The sequence below is a fragment of the Phoenix dactylifera genome, chromosome 1, assembly GCF_051530095.1.
Source record: "Phoenix dactylifera cultivar Ajwa chromosome 1, Ajwa_hap1_PhDact_Kaust_v1.1, whole genome shotgun sequence".
In the NCBI taxonomy this organism is placed as follows: domain Eukaryota; kingdom Viridiplantae; phylum Streptophyta; class Magnoliopsida; order Arecales; family Arecaceae; genus Phoenix; species Phoenix dactylifera.
The window spans coordinates 33,249,528-33,271,898 of NC_143190.1; the positions used below are offsets into that span (position 1 = coordinate 33,249,528).

Here is a 22,371-nt window from a genome sequence, read left to right on the forward strand (position 1 = left end):
TTCAATCAGAAAGAGAGTTGATAGTAATTAAGAAGTTCAAGCTTCAGATTTAGGAGAAAAGTGGTCTGCACCAAAATATTTTAGATCAAGATCAAAATCGATGATCCATTAATTTTAGTCTTAAGATGTTAAAAATTTTCCTAGCATGACATAAATTTAGAGAACCTAAAATAGTGCAGCGGCATCTAAAAATTAAAATATTTTTCTTTCATTTATCAAGAAAATCTTACTACACAAGAAATCAAATCAAGTCTTTTGTTATTAAAACTTGCCGAATCAAAGAGATAATATTTCTGACCAAGCTAGAAAAATAATTTAGAGTCCTACGTTTTTGCTATGCACTCTGATTCAAACCATCAAAATCATTTAGATTCACTAATAACTTTTGATCAAAGTGCTACTTTATATTATGAACTAAAGAGATCTAAAATTTTAATTTTTAGGTAAAGCCCAAAAAAGAATCTTTGATTCTCGTCACTTAATTTACCTCGAGCACATCCATCTAGATTAACACTTAAGTCAATTGATGCATTCCAAACCATCATATAGGCTAATTATTATAATTTTCAAAATGAATTAAATATTAATTATCTTATCAATTTAACTAGATGATTCATGTCATACTCCTACAAGTAAAAATAGCTACAAGAATTTTCTTAATGCTTCACCAAATTAAGAGGCTTTAAATCAACATAAATGAGTAAAATTGACTTAATCATCTCTTCTAGAGTTTTCTTCATCGAGATCTTTAACATTTATCAAAAATCTTCCATCATAACCATGTAAGCCTTTAAAATTCAAATTCTTCATGCAAATCTAGATTTCATCAACAACCTCAACAATATTGACAAAAGACCATAGATCAACTTATAAATCTAAATTTTGAATTTAAGTTTCATATACATTACATAGTCTTCGATAGATATAAATAAGATCTATTATTTGGATCCAAAGATGATAATTAAAATTATTAAGGATTCCACCAAGATGAATACTTTACGGTCTCTAATAAAATCAATTATTCAATAAGAAAATAGACCTATTTGTAATATCTCCCAGCATATTTTTTTCTACATAAGAGTTTCATCCATAATCGATATACATGTTCAAACCTCAAAGCATATTCCAGTTAGGTATCATAAAATTCTTTCATAGCTCAAATTTTAAACAACGTTTTATAAATGGACTTTAACTTGCCACTACAATAATTAACTTCAATTTAGAAGTAGTATCACAGTACCCAATATCAAGTTGAACTTCCAAATTAATTAATAAACAAATAATTGTATTGCACGATAACATAATATATATATATATATCTCTTTTTGAAATATACTATTATTTTTTTAAACTAATACCAGAAATCCAATAATACGCTATGCCCACGTAACCCGGTGGCATGGGTCATAATGCACAATGTGCCAAAAACTACTATCATTAACTACCGGTGGCATAGTGTATAAATTTCACTACTCTAATCACTGGTGGTGCGGTATCGAAACCAGTTTTTCATAGATTACAAGTTAACAGGGATAACGAATAATCTCCATTGGCAGGCCAGATTAAATCATAGCTGTGCTGAGAATGCATACTTATAAAATAGATTTTTTTTCTGATTTTCTCAGTCGCATTTTTCAGATTTCATAACACAGCACATAACATATTTCAAAATAATCATAACATTAACATACCTAACCCATTTAACAAAGTATAAAAATAGATATCAATATTAATTTAATCAAGTAATTATCATTTTACATTTGAAGCATTAGGTTACTTACCTCTTATTACTTCAAAATTCCACTTCAATTAGACAGGTCAGGTGCACCTGCTTTAATATCATTAAAACATCATAAATTTTATTATCATTTTAAAAATCAAGCAAAGTCAAAATTAAACATTACTAGAAAACGACCTCATACCCCCAAATCAAGTTGGTCAGATGACAATGCTCGACTGTCCAAGTCGGTCTGAGCAAGAAGAATTTAATTGGTCAATTGAAGATCAAAAGTGCCTAAATTTTAAAAGATCTAGCTGGAGCTAAAGTAATGGGCCGATCTACCGCACAGATAACCACAATGGAATCAATTAGGACCCAAACAAAGATAGACAAAGTTTCATGCTCGATATGAATGAAGAAGGATAGGATTGATCGAGTGGTAAGTGCCCATAGAGAGAGAAATTCCCGATGAGAGAAAGTTCCAAAGAGAGAAAATTTTGAAGAGAGAGAAAGTCCCAAAGAGAGAGAAAGTCCCAAAGAGAGAGAAAGTCTCAAAGAGAAAGAAAGTCCCATAGAGAGAGAAAAGAGAGCATAAGATAACAGAGAGATAATCCAAGTACAGAGAAAAATTATGAAACAAGAGAGAGAATATATAGAGAGGAGAGAGTATGAGAGAGAGAGGAGAGAGAAAGAAGAGAGAGAGAGAGCTCTCTCTTCTTGTCCAAAATAGGGGAGAGTCCGTTTCTCCCTTCCCTCTTCTCAGATTAGGGGTGGCGCGGCTAAGGGTGGTCGGCTCCAGTGGCGGCGACCAAGGCAGCTATTAGCCATAGTACCACCTGCGATGGTAGTTGGTCGACGGTAGAGAAAAAGAAGAGAAGGTAGATGCTAAGGTGGCCCAAAATAGGAAGAGCCAGGTATTGCGGTTCACCGGCCAATGATCAAGGCTCGGCTAAGGTAGTAGAGCTTGACTGAAGCTCCAACAAGAAACTTGCCGACTTAATTCAAAGAAAAACATGGCTAGAGGACCGGAAGAAGAAAAGAGGAGGAGTGGCTTGGGTCTTACCTTGGTCCGTCGAAGATCTGGCGAGGAAATAAGGAGGAGACATAGATAGGAAGAGCTTGGGAATCGGTGGTGATACCTCAGGTTTCCATCGATAAAACACAAAGGGGAGGGAAGGAGGATTAAATAGGAAAGTATCAGAGTTCCAGACGAACTCAATTGGTTCTTGAAAGGTCTCCGACTCTGCTGAGATCGGAGGAGAAAGAAGACACCCATCAGAGTCCTCTTCTAGCTCTGCCTGTGCATTGGGTTGGGCCTGGCCACTCCGAGCCAGCCCACAAGCCCCAAGATTTTTTTGTGCCTTGGGCCAAATTCAATTGGGCTGATCAAATGGACCAGGCCCAATTTGCTTAAAGGGTCGGGTCTTATATTCCTAGTCCACATAGGTCGTGGCCGAATCCACATAGAAATCCATGACATCTTATGGGCAGGTTTTGCTTCAGATTGGTTTCAGAAGCCATGTCCCACAGACCACGGTGCCGTTTCTGGAGCCCAATGTGTAGGACAATCAGATGGGCAAATGAACATCCGTCCCCCTCTTGAAGGGTGGCCAAGGCAGCAATTCCTCGTCCATCCAAGTTGTAGAAATTTTTAACAGTGTGACAAGCTAATAAAAGTTGAATGTAGGACTTAGTTTCACCAAGCTAATAGAAGTTTGCCTCCTATCCTCATCCATTAAAGTTCACCTGCAAGAAAACAAGAAGAGTGCCAAACATCACTACAAGCCGCAAGTCGCACGCCAACCGCACCTAATCCAACGATCTATAAACATTCTACGTCATCAATTCGTCATCGTAATAGCAAAGCTAGTGTGACCCAGTCAGCAAGTGCCGCGTCATGAATCCAATTCGAGAATCTGCATAGCTGAGACACATGTAAGCCTATGATTTGATGTGCATGTATATAGGCTGTTCTGCAGTTATATATATAACTTTAAAGCGTTAATTCCCTCAAACAAGGACATTCCTGGTAACTATAGTTAGCTGAGGTTGGTAACCTCCATGACCAACTTCGAATCTACCCTCGGTCCCCTAACGAGCTCTCTCTCTCCATATATATACGTATCTCTCACTACACTTTCTAACCATACCAATTTCCACAGTTCTCCACACATCCAAACTCCAATATTCCACACTTATAAAGGAGAGAGGGAGAAAATGAAGTGCATTAGCGTCGTAATCTCCCTATTAGCTGCCATTTTGAGTGCAGGCATGACTCCGGTCTCCACCCAGACCCCAACGGCATGCACAAGTTCCCTGATTAGCAGCTTCACTCCTTGCCTAAATTACCTCTTGGGAAGCACCAATGGTGGCGGCACCCCGACCGCCGAGTGCTGCAAGTCTCTCGCCTCGCTCGTCAACAGCAGCACCGACTGCGCGTGCCTCATACTGACAGGGAATGTTCCCTTCAGCCTCCCCATCAGCCGGACGCTCGCCATCTCGCTTCCTCGCATGTGTAGATCGACGACGTCCTCCGTGCCCCTGGAATGCAGAGGTCTGATCATTTCCTCCACTCATGTTTTATTCCGTGGGAATTAGATTTTATCCATAAAAAGGAATTAATACAAATCCATCGTTGTTTCTTAAGGCACTTCTTTAAAAAATATCATGACTTATTAAGATCCACTCTCGTAACCGGATCTCTTCTTTGTAAACAAAAGAGTTATAAAAACACAGCTCTTTGAGTTCATGCATGATATCTATCCTGATACAGTGGATTTTGCTTTATTTCGCAGGCACAGCGATGCCACTTCCTGGTCCAGGTACAACGCAACCATCTCCATTCTTAATTTACGCTAATAATAATTTTTGTGAAGAAAAATGAAGCTAGAAACGCTGATGTAGTCTTAAATAACCTGTTGCTGAATGTTAATTTGCAGGCCCTGTCGCATTTGCGCCTTCTCTTCCCCCTCTTCGTAAGAATATCCAACCCCCCTCTCTCCCCATGCTCTTTGCGTTGCTTAACTTGGAGATGGTTCCAGTTTTTATGGCTTTGATTGCACTAACAGCTCTCCTTTCTTCTATTTTTCTTTATGTAATCTTGGCAGCTCCGATGCAATCTGAGCCACCAACATCACCATTGGAGCCGACATCTCTGTCGCCATCATCACCATTGGAGCCGACATCTCTATCACCATCATCGCCATTGCAGCCAGCATCTCCTCCGGCGGAGATCGGGGATGCTAACCAGGGGCAACGTCCATTAGTGCTACCTAGCTCTGCCATGAAGCCTTCTCATATCTTCTCAACAACCATCTTACCGCTGCTTGTAATTGGAATCATGTTGTTCGATAAGTTCTAAGGGGCGTATGCGTGTGATCATCTGATTCTTTTTTATTTATTATGTTAGAGAAGATTTAAAAGGTGAAGGATTGAAAGGTCATAAACTTATTTGTTTAATTGGGTTTTGCTCTTCCAATTTATTGAAATAATGTTATTTGTTTATCTGGTGAGAGATTATATCTTCTTGTGGTTAAGATTTTCTTCCCTTCTTAATATCATTGTAATATTAGCACTAGTAGCGGAAGAAGAACAATATTTATCAGGTCGTTGAAATGCATGCCCTCCACGCTTTGGAAAGAAAAGAACCAGCAAACGAAGTACGTTTCCAAGAAAGGGAAGAAAAACCATGCTTCTACGTCGGCCTAGGTTGTCTATTTGGGCTTTTGCAACTGCAACGGCTCCAGTGTACTATTCGGCCTTTTAAACAATGGTCTGGCTCGCTCTGGCAGCCCTAACTGTTGGCCAGAAAAAGAAGAGACTTGCGCCTTTTCGTGGGTTGGGTTTGTTGGAGATAACCCTGACGAGTGTGTTTGCACGAATCACGCGGAGGTGAGGCAGCGCCCACCGGCTTCACGGTGAGCTGACGTGTTGTCAATTTAAATCTGCATGGTTTTGTTACGAGCGTTGGGACGACACGTTCGTTTGAATGTTTTGTTACGTGCGTTGGGCACGAGGTATATTTTAAATGTTAGTTGTATGGATTAAGGGACGACGTTGTTTTCGTCGTTTTGTTTTTATTTGTTAAACAGTTTTCGAAGTAGTAGGACAGGGAGTTGTAATCATCGCTGGTTTGTTATATATATAAAACGAGCGGACGCTGTGAGCGACTAAGTCTCGTTTTTTCTTCCCGTCTTTTCTTCCCATCATTTCACTTCCTGCGTCGGAGCGTGAAATTGTGTGCCAGCCATTAAACGCTTCGAGAGTACGAAGCGAGTTTATCCTCTACACCAGACTGGGAGGCGAGCTTTGTTCTCTTCACCTGGTATCAGAGCCTCGGTTGCAGGCTGAAAGCATCCTCGTCTGAAGTAATGGCCATTGTCCCTCAAGCTGCGACGACGAAGGGCGGAGGCGGAGTATCGTTCAGTTATCCGCAACTGACGGCGACGAACTACACCACCTGGGCGATCAAGGTGGAGGCGCTGATGCAGGCCCAAATGCCTGGGAGGCAGTAGAGGAAGCGGACGGTGCGGACGTGGACGCGAGGAAGGACAAGACGGCGAGGGCGCTTCTTCTCCAAACGCTCCCGGAAGACATCCTGTTGCAGGTGGCGAAGAAGAAGACTGCAAAGGAGGTCTGGGACAGCCTCAAAACGAGGTTCGTCGGGGCAGACCGTGTCAAAACTGCTCGGTTGCAGACGTTGAAGAATGACTTCGACGTCATGCAAATGAAGGAGGGGGAGACGCTGGATGACTATGCTGGCAGACTCAGCGGGATGTCCGTGAGGTATGCAAGTCTGGGAGAGACGCTCGACGATGCGACGCTAGTAAGGAAGCTCCTCAACACAGTACCTGATAGGTACTACCAGGTGATTGCCGAGATCGAACAGTTCTACGACCTCGACACCATGCCATTCGAGGAAGCAGTCGGGAGGTTGACGGCCTACGGGGAGCGCGCACGCCTGCGCAACCCCAGCGGGAGCAATGACGGCCAGCTTATGCTCACCCAAGCCGAGTGGCAGGCGCGGCAGGATAGAGTCGGGAGGGACTCATTCTCGAGCAACAGGGGCAAGAGCTGTGTCCTTGCAGAAGGCGGCAACCGTAGCCGGGGTGGTCGCGGTCGCGGCAGGGGCCGAGGCAGAGGCTTGCGCAGCGGATCGCCGCGCAAGGATGGCTCAGGCGGCCCTGGTGGCAGTAGACGCGACAAAAGTCACATTAAATGCTTTAACTGTCAAAAAATGGGCCATTATGCATCTGAATGCAGGAGCAAACCATGCAGATTTAAATTGACAACACGTCAGCTCACCGTAAAGCCGGTGGGCGCTGCCTCACCTCCGCGTGATTCGTGCAAACACACTTGTCAGGGTTATCTCCAACATACTCCCCCTTAATCCTGACGTGGCTCAAGATCTCGGACGCCCAGCAAATGCTTCATCGTTGCGAGCTTCACTCCTGACAACGCTTTCGTGAGAGCATCGGCTCGTTGCTCCTCCGTGCGAACAAACCTTACCATGATCTGTCCTCCTTCAACACAGCCACGGATGAAATGAAACCTCGTGTCGATATGTTTGCTTCGGCCATGAAATACAGGATTCTTTATCAGGGCAATAGCAGACTTGTTATCAATGAACAGCTTCACCTGTTTAGGTTCTTGCTTTGTCAGCTCCCCCAACAAGCTTCTCAGCCATAATGCCTGGCTTGCCGCTGCCGTTGCTGCCATGTACTCGGCCTCACACGATGACAACGCCACCGTCTTCTGTTTCTGTGAATTCCATGACACAAGACTATCGTTAACATAGAATGCCATGCCCCCGGTGCTTTTTCGATCATCAACATCACCAGCCAAATCACTGTCGCTGTAGCCGATGATCTCCTCTTCTCCCTTCTTCTTCTCATATATGAGTCCACAGTGAACTGTACCTTTTAGGTACCTTAGGATTTGTTTTACTGCCTTGTGATGCATCACCGTGGGCTTCTCCATAAATCGGCTAGCTACTCCAACAGCATAAGAAAGATCAGGTCTTGTGTGGAGTAAATACCTCAGGCAACCGATCATGCGCCGGTACTCCATCGCGTCTATCGGTTCTCCCTCTGGATCCTTGTGTAGTCTCGTCTTCTGCTCCATGGGTGACTTAGTTGCATTGCATTCAGACATACCAAACTGAGCTAGCACTTTCTTGGCGTAAGCTGACTGTTTTAGTGTCACCCTATCTTCAGTTTGCACAACTTCGATGCCGAGGTAGAAGGTGAGTAGCCCAAGATCACTCATCTCGAACTCGGTCATCATCTGTTGTTTGAAAGCTGCAATCTCCTCCAGTTTTTCTCCAGTAATGATTAAGTCATCGACATAAACACCAACGATGACACCTGCTTGTCCTTCTCCTTGTGTGTACACTGCTTGCTCTTGTGTACACTTGGTGAACCCGAGATGCTTCAAACTCTTGTCAAGTCGGGTGTTCCACGCTCGGGGAGCTTGTCGGAGCCCATACAACGCCTTGCTTAGCTTGTATACACAGTGCTCCTTGTTCTTCACAACAAAACCCTCCGGCTGAGTTACATACACCTCCTCCTCGAGTTCGCCATTCAAGAATGCCGACTTCACATCAAGGTGATGGATCTCCCAGCTGCGGTTGGCTGCAATTGCAAGGATGACACGCACCGTGTCAAGTCTAGCCACCGGAGCAAATGCTTCTTCGTAGTCGACACCTTGCCGCTGAACATATCCCTTTGCAACCAGCCTCGCCTTGTGCTTGATCACATCTCCAGTTGCATTCTTCTTCAGTTTGTATACCCATTTCAGACCTACGGGTTTTTGTCCTGGAGGAAGCTCAGTGAGTCTCCAAGTTGCATTCTTCTCAATGCACTCGATCTCCTGCTGCATTGCTTCTTCCCAAGCGTTCTCTCCAGCAGCTTCTCGGTAGCAAGATGGCTCCTCCATCTCAACCAGCAGCGCTTTATCTTCGAGCTCTTCTCGTTGAAGATCCACTCTCACGGCATCCCGCATGATGTCATCGATATGCCTGTAACGAACCAATCCATCGTTGGTGCTGTCGCTGCTGTTGCTTGAAGTCGGAGTGGCCATGACAGGTGTAGCCGGTGCACCCGTCAATGAATTTGCTGTGGGAGACGGTGGGGCCGAAGCAATATCCTCCATGGGTGGTGATGTAGTTTCTGTGGCAGACAAATCTCCAGTGGGTTGGGCCAAAGCAACTTTGGGATCATTCGGAGTTGTCTCGGGAGAGTAGGTCTCCATCACAACCACGTCTGAAGCACCACTGATGTCTCCACCTGCATCCCAACTCCATTCCAAGTGCTCTTCAAACCTCACGTCCCTACTTACATGGAGTTTTCCGCGCCGAGGGTCGTAGAGACGGTGTGCCTTGCTGCCGTGCTCGACGCCAAGATATACCATTGCCTGACTTCGATCGTCGAGCTTCTTCTGGTGCGGCAACACTATCTTCGCATGGGCAGTGCAGCCGAACACCCTCAAATGGCCGAGGTGTGGCTTCCTCCCAGTCCAAGCTTCGAATGGTGTGCACTTTCCTAGCGCTTTCGTTGGCAAACGATTCAGCAAATGCACCGCATGCCTTACGGCCTCCCCCCAGAACATGCTGGGAACGTGCATGCTCTTGAGGAGTGATCTCGCCATCGACATCACCGTCCGGTTTCTTCGTTCCACCACGCCGTTCTGTTGCGGAGTGAAGGGTGCAGTTAGATGCCTCACAATGCCCGCTTCTTCACACAGCTTGTTGAAATCAGTGGAAAGGAACTCGCCACCCCGGTCCGTCCTCAAGGTCTTCACTCGGTGTCCGGTGGCATTCTCCACCTGTTGCTTAAAATTTTTGAACACCGAGTAGGCTTCACCCTTCGTCTTGATCACATACACCCACATCCATCGAGTGTAGTCATCGACGATCAACATGAAGTAGCTGTTGCCGGCGAGAGTTGAGGGGGTGATCGGTCCGCAGAGATCGGCGTGCAACAACTCGAGTGGCTCCTCCGCTCGATAGGTGGCTGCCTCTGGGAAAGGATGTCTTGCATGCTTTGCAACTACACACCCTTGGCACAGCTTATCGGGGTGTTTGATAAGCGGCACACCTGCCGCCATCTTCTTCTCTGCCAGCATCTTCAACGATTGGAAATTGACATACCCAAGCTGGGCGTGCCAAAGCCAAGCTTTGTCAGATGTGTTGATGAGCAAGCACACCGGATCATTAGTTTCCATTTTGGCCTTGTATAGGTGATTTGAGGAACTTCGGATTCTAATGAGCAACCTGCCACTAGGATCATACATCCATAGAAGATCTCCCATCATGACGATCTTGTTTCCCTTCTTGGCCAACTGCCCACAGCTGATGATGTTGGTTCGCAAGGTCGGGATGTAATAAACCTCGGTGAGGAGTCGCTGTTCCCCGCCTTTGAATTGGAAGAGCACCGAGCCCTTTCCCTTGATCTGCATAGTGGAGCCATCACCGAACCTTACGTGCCCCTGGACTGACTCGTCCAGCTTGTGGAACTTTTTCTTTTCACCCGACATATGATTGCTTGCACCATTGTCAAAATACCAGGTGCTGGAGACATCCTCACTTCCGGCTCGAAGCTGTGGTTCCACCGTCTCCTCATTCAACAAAACAAGGTCGCGTGTCTCAACGCTCGCAGACAGCAGTAACGCCGGTTTCTTCGTTCCACCACGCCGTTCCGTTGTCAGGAGTGAAGCTCGCAGCGATGAAGCATTTGTTGGGCGTCCGAGATCTTGAGCCACGTTAGGATTAAGGGGAGGTATGTTGGAGATAACCCTGACGAGTGTGTTTGCACGAATCACGCGGAGGTGAGGCAGCGCCCAATCGATCCATGACCTGGCCTTAAAAAACCGGGCTTGAGCTCAGATTCTAGGGCTACAGGCCAGGTTCGGGCGTGAAAATTGAAGCTCGAGCATGCTGCAAGGGGGATGCAATTGCTTTAAGATATTCACCATCTTTTAGATGAATGCGCCGTCTTTCGGACTACTCATGTATATAGAGAGGTCAACAATGCTGCGGATTAGATGGCATCCTATGCAACTTATCATTCTGGAGATGTTATTTGGGAGAACTATGACTCTGTTCCGTCTCCCTTGCAATTTTTGCTAATTTCTAATTCTATAGGCTATACTCACACCCATTGTGTGTGAGTCGTCGATGTACCAATGAAAAAAAAAAAAATGAAGCCTAAGCCCATTCCGAGCCCGAATTAGTGCAAAAGTAGACTTGAGTCGAGTTGGTTTCGGACCTAATATTCTGGGTCGGGGCCAAGGCCGAGGCCTGGACAGATTCAGTCCTGCCTTTTGGTGGTGTCGGGCTCAGGGCCAACATCTTGACTCGGGCTATCGACACCCATACGAAGAAAGTGTGACAGCTGGAGCTACTAATTTAATCATTCAGCTGAAGTACGTGAAGATCAAAATCCTTCTTCGCAGGCTCTAAGCTGGGCTCTAAATTTTCAAGATACAATGCCATTTTGCCTGGCTGGTAGTCCAATGGCTACATTAGTTAATTATGGTGACTTTTGTTAATTATCTGTAGTGATGTCTTCCGTGAGTTTTTAAGTCCGCAAGTTTGCATTCATTAAATGCACTCAAGTTCATGGTTCAACCAAGGGTCATAAAACAAAGGGTTATCTTTATTTTATCCTTTTGGGTTAGCATTTTACAGTATATTTTCAAGATCCTCTAAAGCACAAACTACATCTAGTTTGTGGTGGGTTTTGATCTTCTGTCATGTGAATAAATAAACGCAGATGCAAAGAGAACTCTTGGGAAATTTCATATTTAATTAAATGTAGTCATAATACTTGTGCAAACGTAGGTGACTAGTGAATATTTTAGATAGAGAATAAAATATTTTGATTAGATACACATATATAACAACTCACGGCCTTACCCAAAATGGTTAGCTAGAAGGTTTCTTTTTTGGATTCTTAGTCTTGTATAAATACCCAAAATCTCTTTGGCGAATAACTGATCTGGGACTAAACACACGCCCGCACGGGTCCTTACCTGCTCCTCTCATTCAAGCCTTAACATCCTCGTTAGATTAAGAGTTCAAATCTATTCAAATTTAATCACAAGCACCGCGATAGGCCCGTGGTTAGCCTCTATCAATCCGTGTTGCAGTGTCCCCTAGTCACATAGGCTATAGGCCGAGTTCGCTCCGATACTATTTGTGACAAACTAGGACCTTACCCAAAATGCCTAGTCAGAAGGTATTTTTTGAGTTTCTTAATTCTGTATAAGTATCCAAGATCTCTTCGGCAAATAATTGATGTAGAACTAAACATACGCTCGCACGGATCCTCACATAAGAGTTACATTACTTATCTTACGAATGCAATCCAATTAATAGATCCAATTAATACCGAAACTTCTTCTCAGAGCCTAATATTCCAAAATTATACCTTTCATTAGAATTTCATCATAATTATTCTAAAAATAAAAATTCTAAATTCCAATACCCTCGCAGGGCTGATCAAGCGAGAGTGTCCGATACTTCAGTTGGTCTGGTCAAAGTGAAATTCGTCAAATCATGTTCGGATTAGGGCACAGATGGTTCAATAAAGATTGGAGAGATCAAATCTAACAGTATTTGGCAGGGACTAGGTTGGGGGCTGACATGTCGTCTGACAATCCTAGATCAGAATCCTTCACTAAGGTTGACCTAGAATCATAAAGAGAAGTATCTTACTGGTCTATCATCTCTAGAGAGAGAATAGAAAGAGAAAATCTAGATAGAGAGAAAAACTTTATAGAGAGAGAAAGGAATGAGAAGAGAGAGAATCTCAGTCCGGGTTCAATCAGGGATGGGTTTGGTTGTCAATGGTATGGGTCAACCTAAATCAATCAACATGTCTGGCCATGAATCAAGAGAGAGAAACTTTGTAGAAAGAAATAAGATAGAGAAAGGGAGGAAAGAGAAAGAGAGAGGAGAGAGAAAGAAAAGAAAGACTTTCTTCTTCTTTTCCAAAATAGGGGAGAGTCTTCTCTCCTCTTCGGTCAGATCTAGGGGGTAGCCGATGGTAGCTCAGCCCCAAGCAAAGGTGGCCATGACAGCTTTCAGTTACAGACATCGCCAGCAACGGTGGCCGGCACCGGTGGAACTCGAAAGGAAAGGGGCAGAAATAGTGCACCCTGTTTCGGATGCCCAAATCATGGTGGCTCACGCCCGAAAGACTAGGAGAGAGAGAGAGAAAAAAAAAATAAAAAGAAGCCTACCTTAGTCCAACGAGGTGGTCCGACGACTCATTTCGATAACAAATCAAAGAAGACGATAGGAGAAAAAGCTCAGAATTAGTGGCTCAAACTCGGGTGAACTCGAAGGAGAAGGAAGGGGAACTTTAAATACATAATTCCGACCTTATCCGGCCAGTCTTTGGGTGGCGATGGGGCTCCGATCACCATCACGATCAGAAGGAAGAAGATTTCTAGGCAGAGTCTTTCTCTTGATCCTCACGTGCGTTGCATATGAGGATGGCCCAAATGTGGCTGGGATAGTCAAGTGGACCGAGCTCAATCCATAGGTTTCACAAAATATATCTTTTTTCATGAAATTGATTGAGGTTGTTTAGTTATATTATATTTTGATCTAAATAAAACTTAAGTCTTAATATGATTAATAAAGCACTATGAATTCAATATTTTGAAAGAGACTCTATTGTGCACCGAATCATGGATATCCTAATTGAAGGATAATTTCCACCTTGAACTCCTTAAAAACCAACAAAATATCTTTTCCATAGCAATTCAGCATAGTTTATTTATTTATTTATTTATGAAATTTCATACATATCAAACACATTTATATTAAATTTAAGCATATATCATTTTTATGTCCCTCATTAAGGTCATGGGACTTCTCTAGAGATTCATGAATTGCGTCAATAACTGTGCGTGGACTAGGGACCTTCTCTTTAACTTGAGGAAAAATATTCTCCGAAGAAGAAATTTTTCTCCGTTGGTGGGAAAATACCACAAGCGAGAAAACTTGTGAAACTGCTACACTGCCCCCGGCTGTTTACAGTCTCCCACAAGAAAACAATGAGTGTCAAGCGTTACAGAAGAAATCGCATGTGACACAGCAGCAAAGCTAATGCAATCCACTCTGCAGCTGACACTTCTACAATCTAATTTTTGTTTATAAAGCTAAGACATGCGCCAGCCCGTAATCCGATTTGTATGTATATCTGCTGTTACGCGCTTTTAGCTAAAATTTAAATCATTAATTCGATCCCACAAGTAAACACAATCCTAATAACTAAGCCAAGCTTGCCAACCACCATAACCAACCTCAAATCCCCTAATCAATCTCTTACTATAAATACATCCTCTCCTCCCTCCAACTCCACGCCAAGCTCTGATATCACCCATTTCTCTATTTGTCCGCACCTACAAACTCCATTCTCCACGCTTAGAAAGCGGACATGGAGAAAATCAAGTGCTTTAGCATCGCAATGTCGATACTAGCTGCCATTTTGACGGCACCGGCGACTCCGGTCGCCGGCCAGATCTCGAAGGCGTGCACAGGCTCGATCAGTAGCTTCACCCCATGCCTAAAATACCTTATGGCCACCGCCATCGCCGGCGGTTCTCCGACCAAGGAGTGTTGCTCAGCTCTCACGGGGCTCATCGGTCTCCGCATGGACTGCACTTGCCTCATACTCACAGGCAATGTCCCATTCAACGTCCCCTTCAATCAAACACTTGCTATGTCACTTCCCAGCATGTGCGGATTGATGTCGATCCCCCTCCAATGCAAAGGTTTGGTCATTTCCTAAACTCATAGTGCATGGTTTTGTTTAGTTTCGACGCATGCAAAGTAATTAGGATAAATCCATCGTAACTTCTTTAAGTCGTTTTATCTCTTCTTTTTCCACATATATTAAACTCGTTATAACTCATAGGAGTTCTAAATTCATGCATCACATATATTTGTCATAATTCAGTGCATTTTTTTTTCCCTCACAGGTACAGCGATGACACTTCCGGGTCCAGGTACATACTTCCACTCCTCCTATCTCTAACCTGTGCTAATAAGTTTGATGAAGTCTAACTCCTGTTGCTAATTGGTCGTTGGCAGGCCCTGTCGCGTCTACGCCGGCCCTTCTTCCGCTACGTAAGATGCTCTTCATGATCACCTTTGTTTTGATTTTCTCAGTTGTCTTGTGGTTCCTCCTAAAATGATTGCAATTCGATCGTAGTTGCTCGAACTAACAGATTGACCCAAAGACAATGCTCTGATTTCACTAACGGCTCTGTTTTCTTTCGTTCTTTTTATGTGCACTCTTTGCAGCTCCACTTCGATCGGAGCCATCGCCACCTTTGCCATCTCCATCATCACCTTTGGTGCCAGCATCTCCACCGAAGCGATCAGGGGTACTGCCTCCGAGAGGTTTTCTCAGGGGAGACATCCCCTTGTGCTGCTAAGTTCCATCGTATCTTCTCAAAATTAATCCATCTTCCCACTGCTTGCGCTTGTAATTGTGGTGTTTATTAAGGTCTAGAAGGCAATGTATGGGTGTCATCTGATGCATTCATTCTTTTAGTTTTTCTATAAAGAGTTAATATTTTTTAAAAAAAACAGAGAGATGGTCAAGGGTTGAAAGGTCATAATTTGTATCTCCCTACAACAATAGTAATATCTTTATCTGCAGATACTCCCTGCGACATGATAATTTTCTTTATTTTCTCAATCTCATTCTCCTTGTGGTTGTCATCATATACATTATCAACTTTAGCAGCAGCAGTATGGAGAAATTTTAGCTTTCTTGGCACTAAAATTGAGGTTTTAATGTACAGCCGGTGCATGAGCTATCAACTCAATTAGAAGTTTAATAAATGGTTATGAGGGAAAGCAGAAAGACGTTCCCAGGAAAAGGAATCCTGGTATTGGTCCAGTAACAATTCTTTCCTGGCTTGCGTATGGATATTTTATTTACTTTTACCCTTATTAGATTATTTATGGGTTTGATAGAATGCAAGATTTCTTCGTATAGCTATTAAAGTTTATTAAATTGGTAAGACGATGAGTCTTGGTACAGCACTAAAACTATTTTTTTTTGACTTAAAAGTCATAAGTTTAAAACACAAAAGCAACCTCACCATAACTATTATATTTAACCCTTTTGAGACCTCGCAATGATTAAAGCCTCATGAACAAAACTGCTTTTGTTCTCTGCTACAAGATAACTCTACTCCATTGCTAATTTAGTTTGTTGCTTGATCACCATGGTTATTTGTCTATATTTTGGTAATATGAGCTATTTGTTTATAATTGGTAATATGCTTTGAGTAGTTTTTAGCTTGATTCTTCATGTTTTCTAAATGGATCGGACTCCATAGCCGAATATATTTGATGGATGGAAGGGCAGTATAGGAACTTATGGTGTCCCACACGAATGCACCAGATTTTGTACAACCCAAAATACTACTGATACGTGGCAACTTTCAGTAGGCTAAAGATATCTCACAATCAAAATCTCTATTTGCTTAAAAAGGGAAAATCAAAATTTCTCCTTTTTTTATTTTATATCACCCATTTTTGCCACCGTATGTTAAGGATAATTAATCTTTAATTCATCAATAATTTGGAGACTCAAAAAGAGTTTTTTTTTCTAAAAAAATCCCACCATGAAGAAGGATAATTAATCTTTCATTTTATACCATCTATGAATACCAGAAAGAGCTCATAGAACTCTTTCATTCATTCGTCTGCACATATCTTAAAGCAGTTATTGCACTATCCAATGATAGATTCGCATGGATGAAGACTAATCCTTCATTCATCTTAGGTTATATTCAGTCCCTCGAGGCTACCTGGTAGTTGGGATCCACTAAAATAAACTATGGGCGAAAAATCCCACTTGGAATGAAAACCAAGTAAGGGTTACCTGTTGCTTTGAGTTTCGTGCGAGCGAACTTGGTTAGGGCAATGCGGTTACGCAAGCGAGGGTGTTGGTTAGAAATTCAACCGTAGAAGGTGTATGGGCCGTGGCCGATAGCGACAACAATAGAGGTCCAAACCTTAGACTTTGGGAAGGTGCTGGGAAAATGTTGACCGATTCGTGAGCCGGTACCTTGATCGACTCGTTGCTAACTCGGACTATCGACTGACCAACTGAGTTGATGGACCAGGCAATTGATGGAGTCAACATGAACCGGCGCGACAATGTTGAGCCCAATCAAAAGCTGGGTTAAAATCCACTTAGGGCCATTAGTTGTTGTTGATAAGCCAGTGGTACAGATAGACACGGGTGGTAATCAAATCGTGGTGGGGAGGCTTTTGTTGTGGGCTCTAAGCTGGGCCGTGGAAAAGAGACTGTGGATAAAACTAAGATAGCCCAGGTACGGCCAGCTTCAAATATCGTCCGCTTCTTTTTTCAGCCGCATGCACAAAATCTGTTGGGGCGTCCACTTCTCTTAATCATGGGAAGGACAAACGGTTGTCCCAACGGCCTATGGTGGGGGAAGGGACCTCCAATAATACGCAGAAAATTGTCGAGTTTTCCCTCGTGAGGAACATAAAAAGGTTCTTTCTTTGATGAAGGGTGCATTATTGATGATTCCCATGTCAGACGCGACAGATGGAGGACAGAATTGTCCCCAAACTAAAGGATCTGGTAAAGATAATGAAGTAGAAAATTTTGCTCCAAATCATACCAAATGAGAATTCTATTTTGGAATTGTGGAGGGGCTGGTAAACCCACTTTCATAACTGCTGGTAGTAGATTGATCTATTTACATAACCCGTATATTTGTGTTTTCTTTGAGACCAGATTGTTATCGAGGGCGCGACAACACCTTCCATCTAGTTCTTTGAGACCGGTATCATTGCAATTTGGCAATAGGCTAATATGAAGATTGATACTTTTAATAATAGTCCACAGCAAATTATTTTTCTTATTATAGAGCCAAGGAGACACCCGTGGATTTTATTAGCTGTATATGCCAACCTGCATTGTCAACATAGGCGTTTTCTAAGGATAGAAGCTACTGCTATTGTTAATCTATGATAGAAGATATTAATTCTAGAAAATTTTAATTGTATTGATAGGCCTTTCCAGAAGATAGGTGGGAACGCGTTCCACTTAGAGACTTTTGCCTTTTCTTCCCCTCAAATAGTCATTCTGATTTGAGTTATTTGGGTATCCATTTTACCTGGTATAATAATCGGAACGGACAGACAAGGGTATAGAAGAGAATTGATAGAGCCTAATCTATTAGAGGCTGGATTCAGAGATTTTTTGATTATCAAGTGCACCATCCACCCCGTATAGCTTCTGATCGTTGCCTTTTTTTTATTGTGACTAGAAATTACGTGTAAACCTCCTTTTAGATTTGAAAAGTTTTGGTTGTATTTACCCTCAGTCATCAGACATCGTGCGTAATGTCTAGAATATTCCTGTTAGATGAGATGCTATGTATCATGCGACTAGAAGGTTGGAGCTTAAGAAAAGAAGGTAGCGATCATGAAATAAAACTTTTGTGGCAAATATTTTTAGAAGGTTAGAGAAAGTTAAAAAAGATGATAATGAAGCTGGAGGAGATAGAGTGTATTGGGGGAGGTCTTTTAGATGGAGATCTGTATAATCTTCAATCAAGCCTTGCTCAACATCACTCTCTTTTGTGTCAACAAGAACCATGTGGAGACTAAAATCAAGAATTAAATGGTTTTTGGAGGGTGAAGGAAAAAAATGGTATTTATTTTTTAAAGGATAGTATGGAAATAATTTAGAGGATGCATATACAATTTGGAATAAACTGTTCAGCTTCTTGAGCACCAGATGGAGAACAGGGAAGAAGAAATAGACCCAGTTATGGTTCCACCCCCTGATATTATTTTATCTGAGTCCAAGAGGGAGATACTACTTAGATTGGTTTCAGATGCCGAGATTGAAGCCATATCATGATCTATGTTAGGTGACAAAGTTTATGGTCCTTATCATTTTCCACCATACTTTTGCAAGCACTATTAGCTGATCATCCATATAGATGTTGTTTGGCAGTGAAATAATTTTTTAATTCATGTTCTATGCCTACATCATGGAAGCACACTTTTATCACTCCAATTCCCAGGAGGTCAGATGTATCACTTCCGTCTCATTATCGCCCTATAAATTTATGCACTATTTTATATAAAATCATTGCTAAATTGATGGCCAGTAGAATGCAAAATACGTAACATCCACTTATAAATCCAGAGCAAGGTGCATTATTTAAAGGTAGAAATATTTTTGATAATGTTCTAATGGCTCAAGAGATTATGTATAATTTATAGCAAGCCCCGATTAGATGTAGCTACATGGAAATTAAATTAGATACGGACCAAGATTGTGATAAAGTTTAGTGGATTTTTTTGTTATTTTCTCTTCATCAGCTAGGTTTTTTGGATCCCTAGATTAATCAGATTTGGGGTTGTATTATGCCGCCATCCTAAGAAATTACACGACTTCTGCTTTTTTTTTATTTCACTATTAGTGTTCGACAATGTTGTCCTTAATTACCCTATTTTTTTATTATTTATGCAAATGCACTATCAAGGATGTTAAAGGTTGCAATGGAGACAATTCTTTATCTATATATAGGCCAGATAGATCGAAGGTCATAGTCTCTCATCCTCTATTTGCGGATGATTGCATTTTGCTTCCTAGGGCTACTTTATCTAATGCAAGGGCTTTATCTACTATTCTAAATAATTATTGTACATTTTCTTAACAAAAGAATTTTGAAAAATTTATGATGAAATTTAACCCAAAATGTTAATACCCTTACTAGGCAGTGCATAAAGAATCACTTAAATATCGAGGAATATGATGGCATATGGCAGTATTTCGGAAATCCTATCTCTGGAAAGCGACTCTCCTCGTCTAATTATAGGCGCATGATACAACATTGTTTTCAGCCGATTAAAGGGATGGAAGTAGAGAGCTCTCTCTATGATGGGTAGAGTTACTCTTATAAAGTTGGTACTTTCTACTTCTCTCATTAATTTAATGTCAAATACTATTATTCCTAAAGGAGTTATTCTGAAGTTGGAGAATATTATTAGGAAATTTCTATGGGACTAAGATGATAGTTCAAAAAGGGCATATTTAATTTCTTGGGATTATGTATGTCAACCTGTTTGGAATGGTAGATTGGGTATTCTCTCTTTGATTACAAAAAGTGAACCTCTTATGGCCAAACATGTGGCGAGATATCTTTTGATGCAGGATGGTTTTTGGAGCTAATTTTATGAGGGTGAAATATGGCTCATGGTCGTTGGTATCTTACCGATGTGTACACAAAGTGCCTCTCCAATTTGGAAGAACATTTGTTGCTATACTCCATTTATTTATTCTAATATTAAATAGTGAGTAGGAGATGATGCATCTATTAATGTGCTCCAAGATCCATGGTTGTCATCTCTGATACTTACGCACTGCAGGGCATTATGGTTAAAGTTATCATAATCTTTGATGAAAGAAAGTAGAATTAGCTGTTTATTTCTCAACACTTCTTAGAAGAGTTAGTGAATCCACTACAAAACAAAAGTTTTTTCTGATGCTTTCTAAAGCGTCGCAAAAGTGTCGGGTCGGTAGGAGTGCAAACTTTTTTTGCCGACGCTTTTGTAAAGCGTTAGTAAAAATCGAAGTTTTACCGACGCTTTTAAGCATTGGGCTACCTCGGGCCTTTGCCGATGCTTATAAGTCTCGAGCCTTTACCGACACTTATAAGCATCATTATAAATATTTTTTTAAAAAAATATTTAAAAATTCTAACTCTTGGATTGAAAGTGTCTTTATGCTTCATTCGATAAATTTCTTCTCATTAAAATACGGACTAGAGATCTATACAAGAGCTCGAGGATTGGAAGGGCCACACCGCTCCTCCATCCGCTTGAAAGAACAACCAAAAAGATTACAGAAATCAAAAAAAAGGGAAGCCAAAGATTTAAGAAAGAAAAATAAGCCAGAAATACTAAGATGCTCCACCGCCCAATCTTCGCTTTCTCTTTTTTCTCTTATTTTCTCTCTTCAGCCCTAGCTTCAGATTCTTAGTTTTCTTCACCTCCATCACTATTCCGAATCACTGTCCATGCTCTCCATTCCCTTCAACCCTCTCCGCTTCTGCAACCAAAACCAGCAAAAAATTAGAGTTGCGGGAGAAGGGGTTGGGGGACTCACTGTAGATGGCCTTGGGGGAGAAGGGGTTGGAGGGGCTCATCAACCATCAAACACTTGGTGTGCATTCAGAGGAGGAGGTTAAGAGGCCTCGCTTTGACGGCATAGGATGCAGCATAGCCGTTGATGAGGAGGTCGACGAGGCCGCAGAGGAGGCAGAGGTGGAAGGTGCAGTAGGCGACAAAGAAGGCGGCGGGCATGAGGCAGTCCCTGATCGTCCGGAGGCGAGGAAAAGGAAGAGGAAGAGGCGGGGAAGAGGGCCTCGCCACGGGAGCATCTAATTTAACCACTCAAAGATAGATTCTAAAACTTAGGAGGGAAAAGAAAAAAAAAATAGAAACAGAGAAAAGAAAGAAGATAGAAGAAAAACCAGAGAGAAACCTGGGTCCTCTCAGAAACAGCGATGGTGGAACCTCTCGAAGAGCCGCCGGAGGGTTGCCTCGCTGCTGACGACTTACTCCTCCTCGACTTCCCCTCCGATCTCGACCTCAATCCTCCACCCCACCGTTGGAACTGTAACCCCCCGCTCCCCGCGCCGCCGGAGGGCTCCTGGACCAATCCCTCCTTGATAACCTCGACTCCACAGTCATCCCTGCCATGAGGTGGGGCAGGGGGAGGGGGGATTGGGGGGGGGGGGGGGGTTGCGCGGGTTGAGGGGCGGTTGCAGGGTTTAGGGATCGAGAGAGGGGGATTAGAATTTATCTTTTCTTGTTTTGGTGTTGGAACCGGGCTGGGGGGGAGGGAATGACCACCGACGATGCTTCATTTTTTGAAGCGTCATCTACTCGTTGTATCTGCGACGCTTCTTTGAAGCATCAGCAAATTTTTACCCCCGAGCCAAAATTGCCGACATTTATACCTAGCGTCGCAACAAAAAGTCGGAAAAACCTTCTTTTCCTGTAGTGATCGAATTATGTCGATTCCAATTCTAGTGGGTGACTATGGTGATAGATTGGGTTGGGGTCCATCTTTTGGTCTGACTATCAAAGTAATTGGATTTTATCAACTTTTTCTATTTAAACTCCAACCAATTGGGAACATTGGTTGGGTTTGGAAGCTAGAAGTTCTATCCTAGGATAGCTTTGTTTATGTGGAAGTTAGTGTGGCTTCGACTACCATATAGACCTATATTATATCAGCCTGGTTATCATATCCCAAGACAACGTGATATATGCCCAGATATTGATGAGTCGTTATCTCATGTAATCCTTAATGCAGAGATGCAGCTCAGCTCAGGTATGGAGGCAAGCTCCACTACAAAATTCAATTACTTTTTCATCTTTGTATAAGGAGGAGTTTCTTCTGGAGAGATTTTTCAATAATGCTCGTAAGGACGAAGCAATTTGGCTTGTTATATTACTTTGGCAAAGAATAATTGCATCTTCCAAGGTATACAGCAGAGTGCTTGGGTAATTCTTTAGAAAGCATCCACCTAGGCTCATGAATATCTTCAGGCAGCTTTGT

General features: G+C 42.5%; 3 protein-coding genes and 1 long non-coding RNA gene across 4 annotated transcripts; 3 read left to right on the plus strand and 1 right to left on the minus strand.

The window, feature by feature from the left end:
* Positions 1-3,846: 3,846 nt before the first annotated feature.
* LOC103696842 (non-specific lipid transfer protein GPI-anchored 21-like) lies at positions 3,847-5,234 on the plus strand. Its single transcript, XM_008778564.5, has 4 exons — positions 3,847-4,274; positions 4,516-4,542; positions 4,660-4,695; positions 4,828-5,234. Exons 1-4 carry the CDS (start codon positions 3,938-3,940, stop codon positions 5,079-5,081), a joined length of 654 nt encoding a protein of 217 aa, XP_008776786.1. The 5' UTR covers positions 3,847-3,937; the 3' UTR covers positions 5,082-5,234.
* Positions 5,235-5,969: 735 nt separating this feature from the next.
* Positions 5,970-7,109, plus strand: LOC148715178 (uncharacterized). Its single transcript, XM_088722125.2, has one exon. The coding sequence runs from the start codon at positions 6,441-6,443 to the stop codon at positions 7,107-7,109; it is 669 nt and encodes a 222-aa protein (XP_088578251.2). The 5' UTR covers positions 5,970-6,440.
* A 6,970-nt stretch (positions 7,110-14,079) lies between these two features.
* LOC103696838 (non-specific lipid transfer protein GPI-anchored 21-like) lies at positions 14,080-15,438 on the plus strand. Its single transcript, XM_008778561.5, has 4 exons — positions 14,080-14,506; positions 14,714-14,740; positions 14,826-14,861; positions 15,039-15,438. The coding sequence occupies exons 1-4, from the start codon at positions 14,170-14,172 to the stop codon at positions 15,170-15,172; spliced, it is 534 nt and encodes a 177-aa protein (XP_008776783.4). The 5' UTR covers positions 14,080-14,169; the 3' UTR covers positions 15,173-15,438.
* A 5,070-nt stretch (positions 15,439-20,508) lies between these two features.
* LOC113461249 (uncharacterized) lies at positions 20,509-22,166 on the minus strand. The gene is made up of 2 exons (XR_003383388.4): positions 21,289-22,166; positions 20,509-21,184 (listed from the first exon to the last, which is right to left on the minus strand). It is a non-coding gene; the product is annotated as an uncharacterized LOC113461249 (long non-coding RNA).
* Between the last annotated feature and the right edge of the window lie 205 nt (positions 22,167-22,371).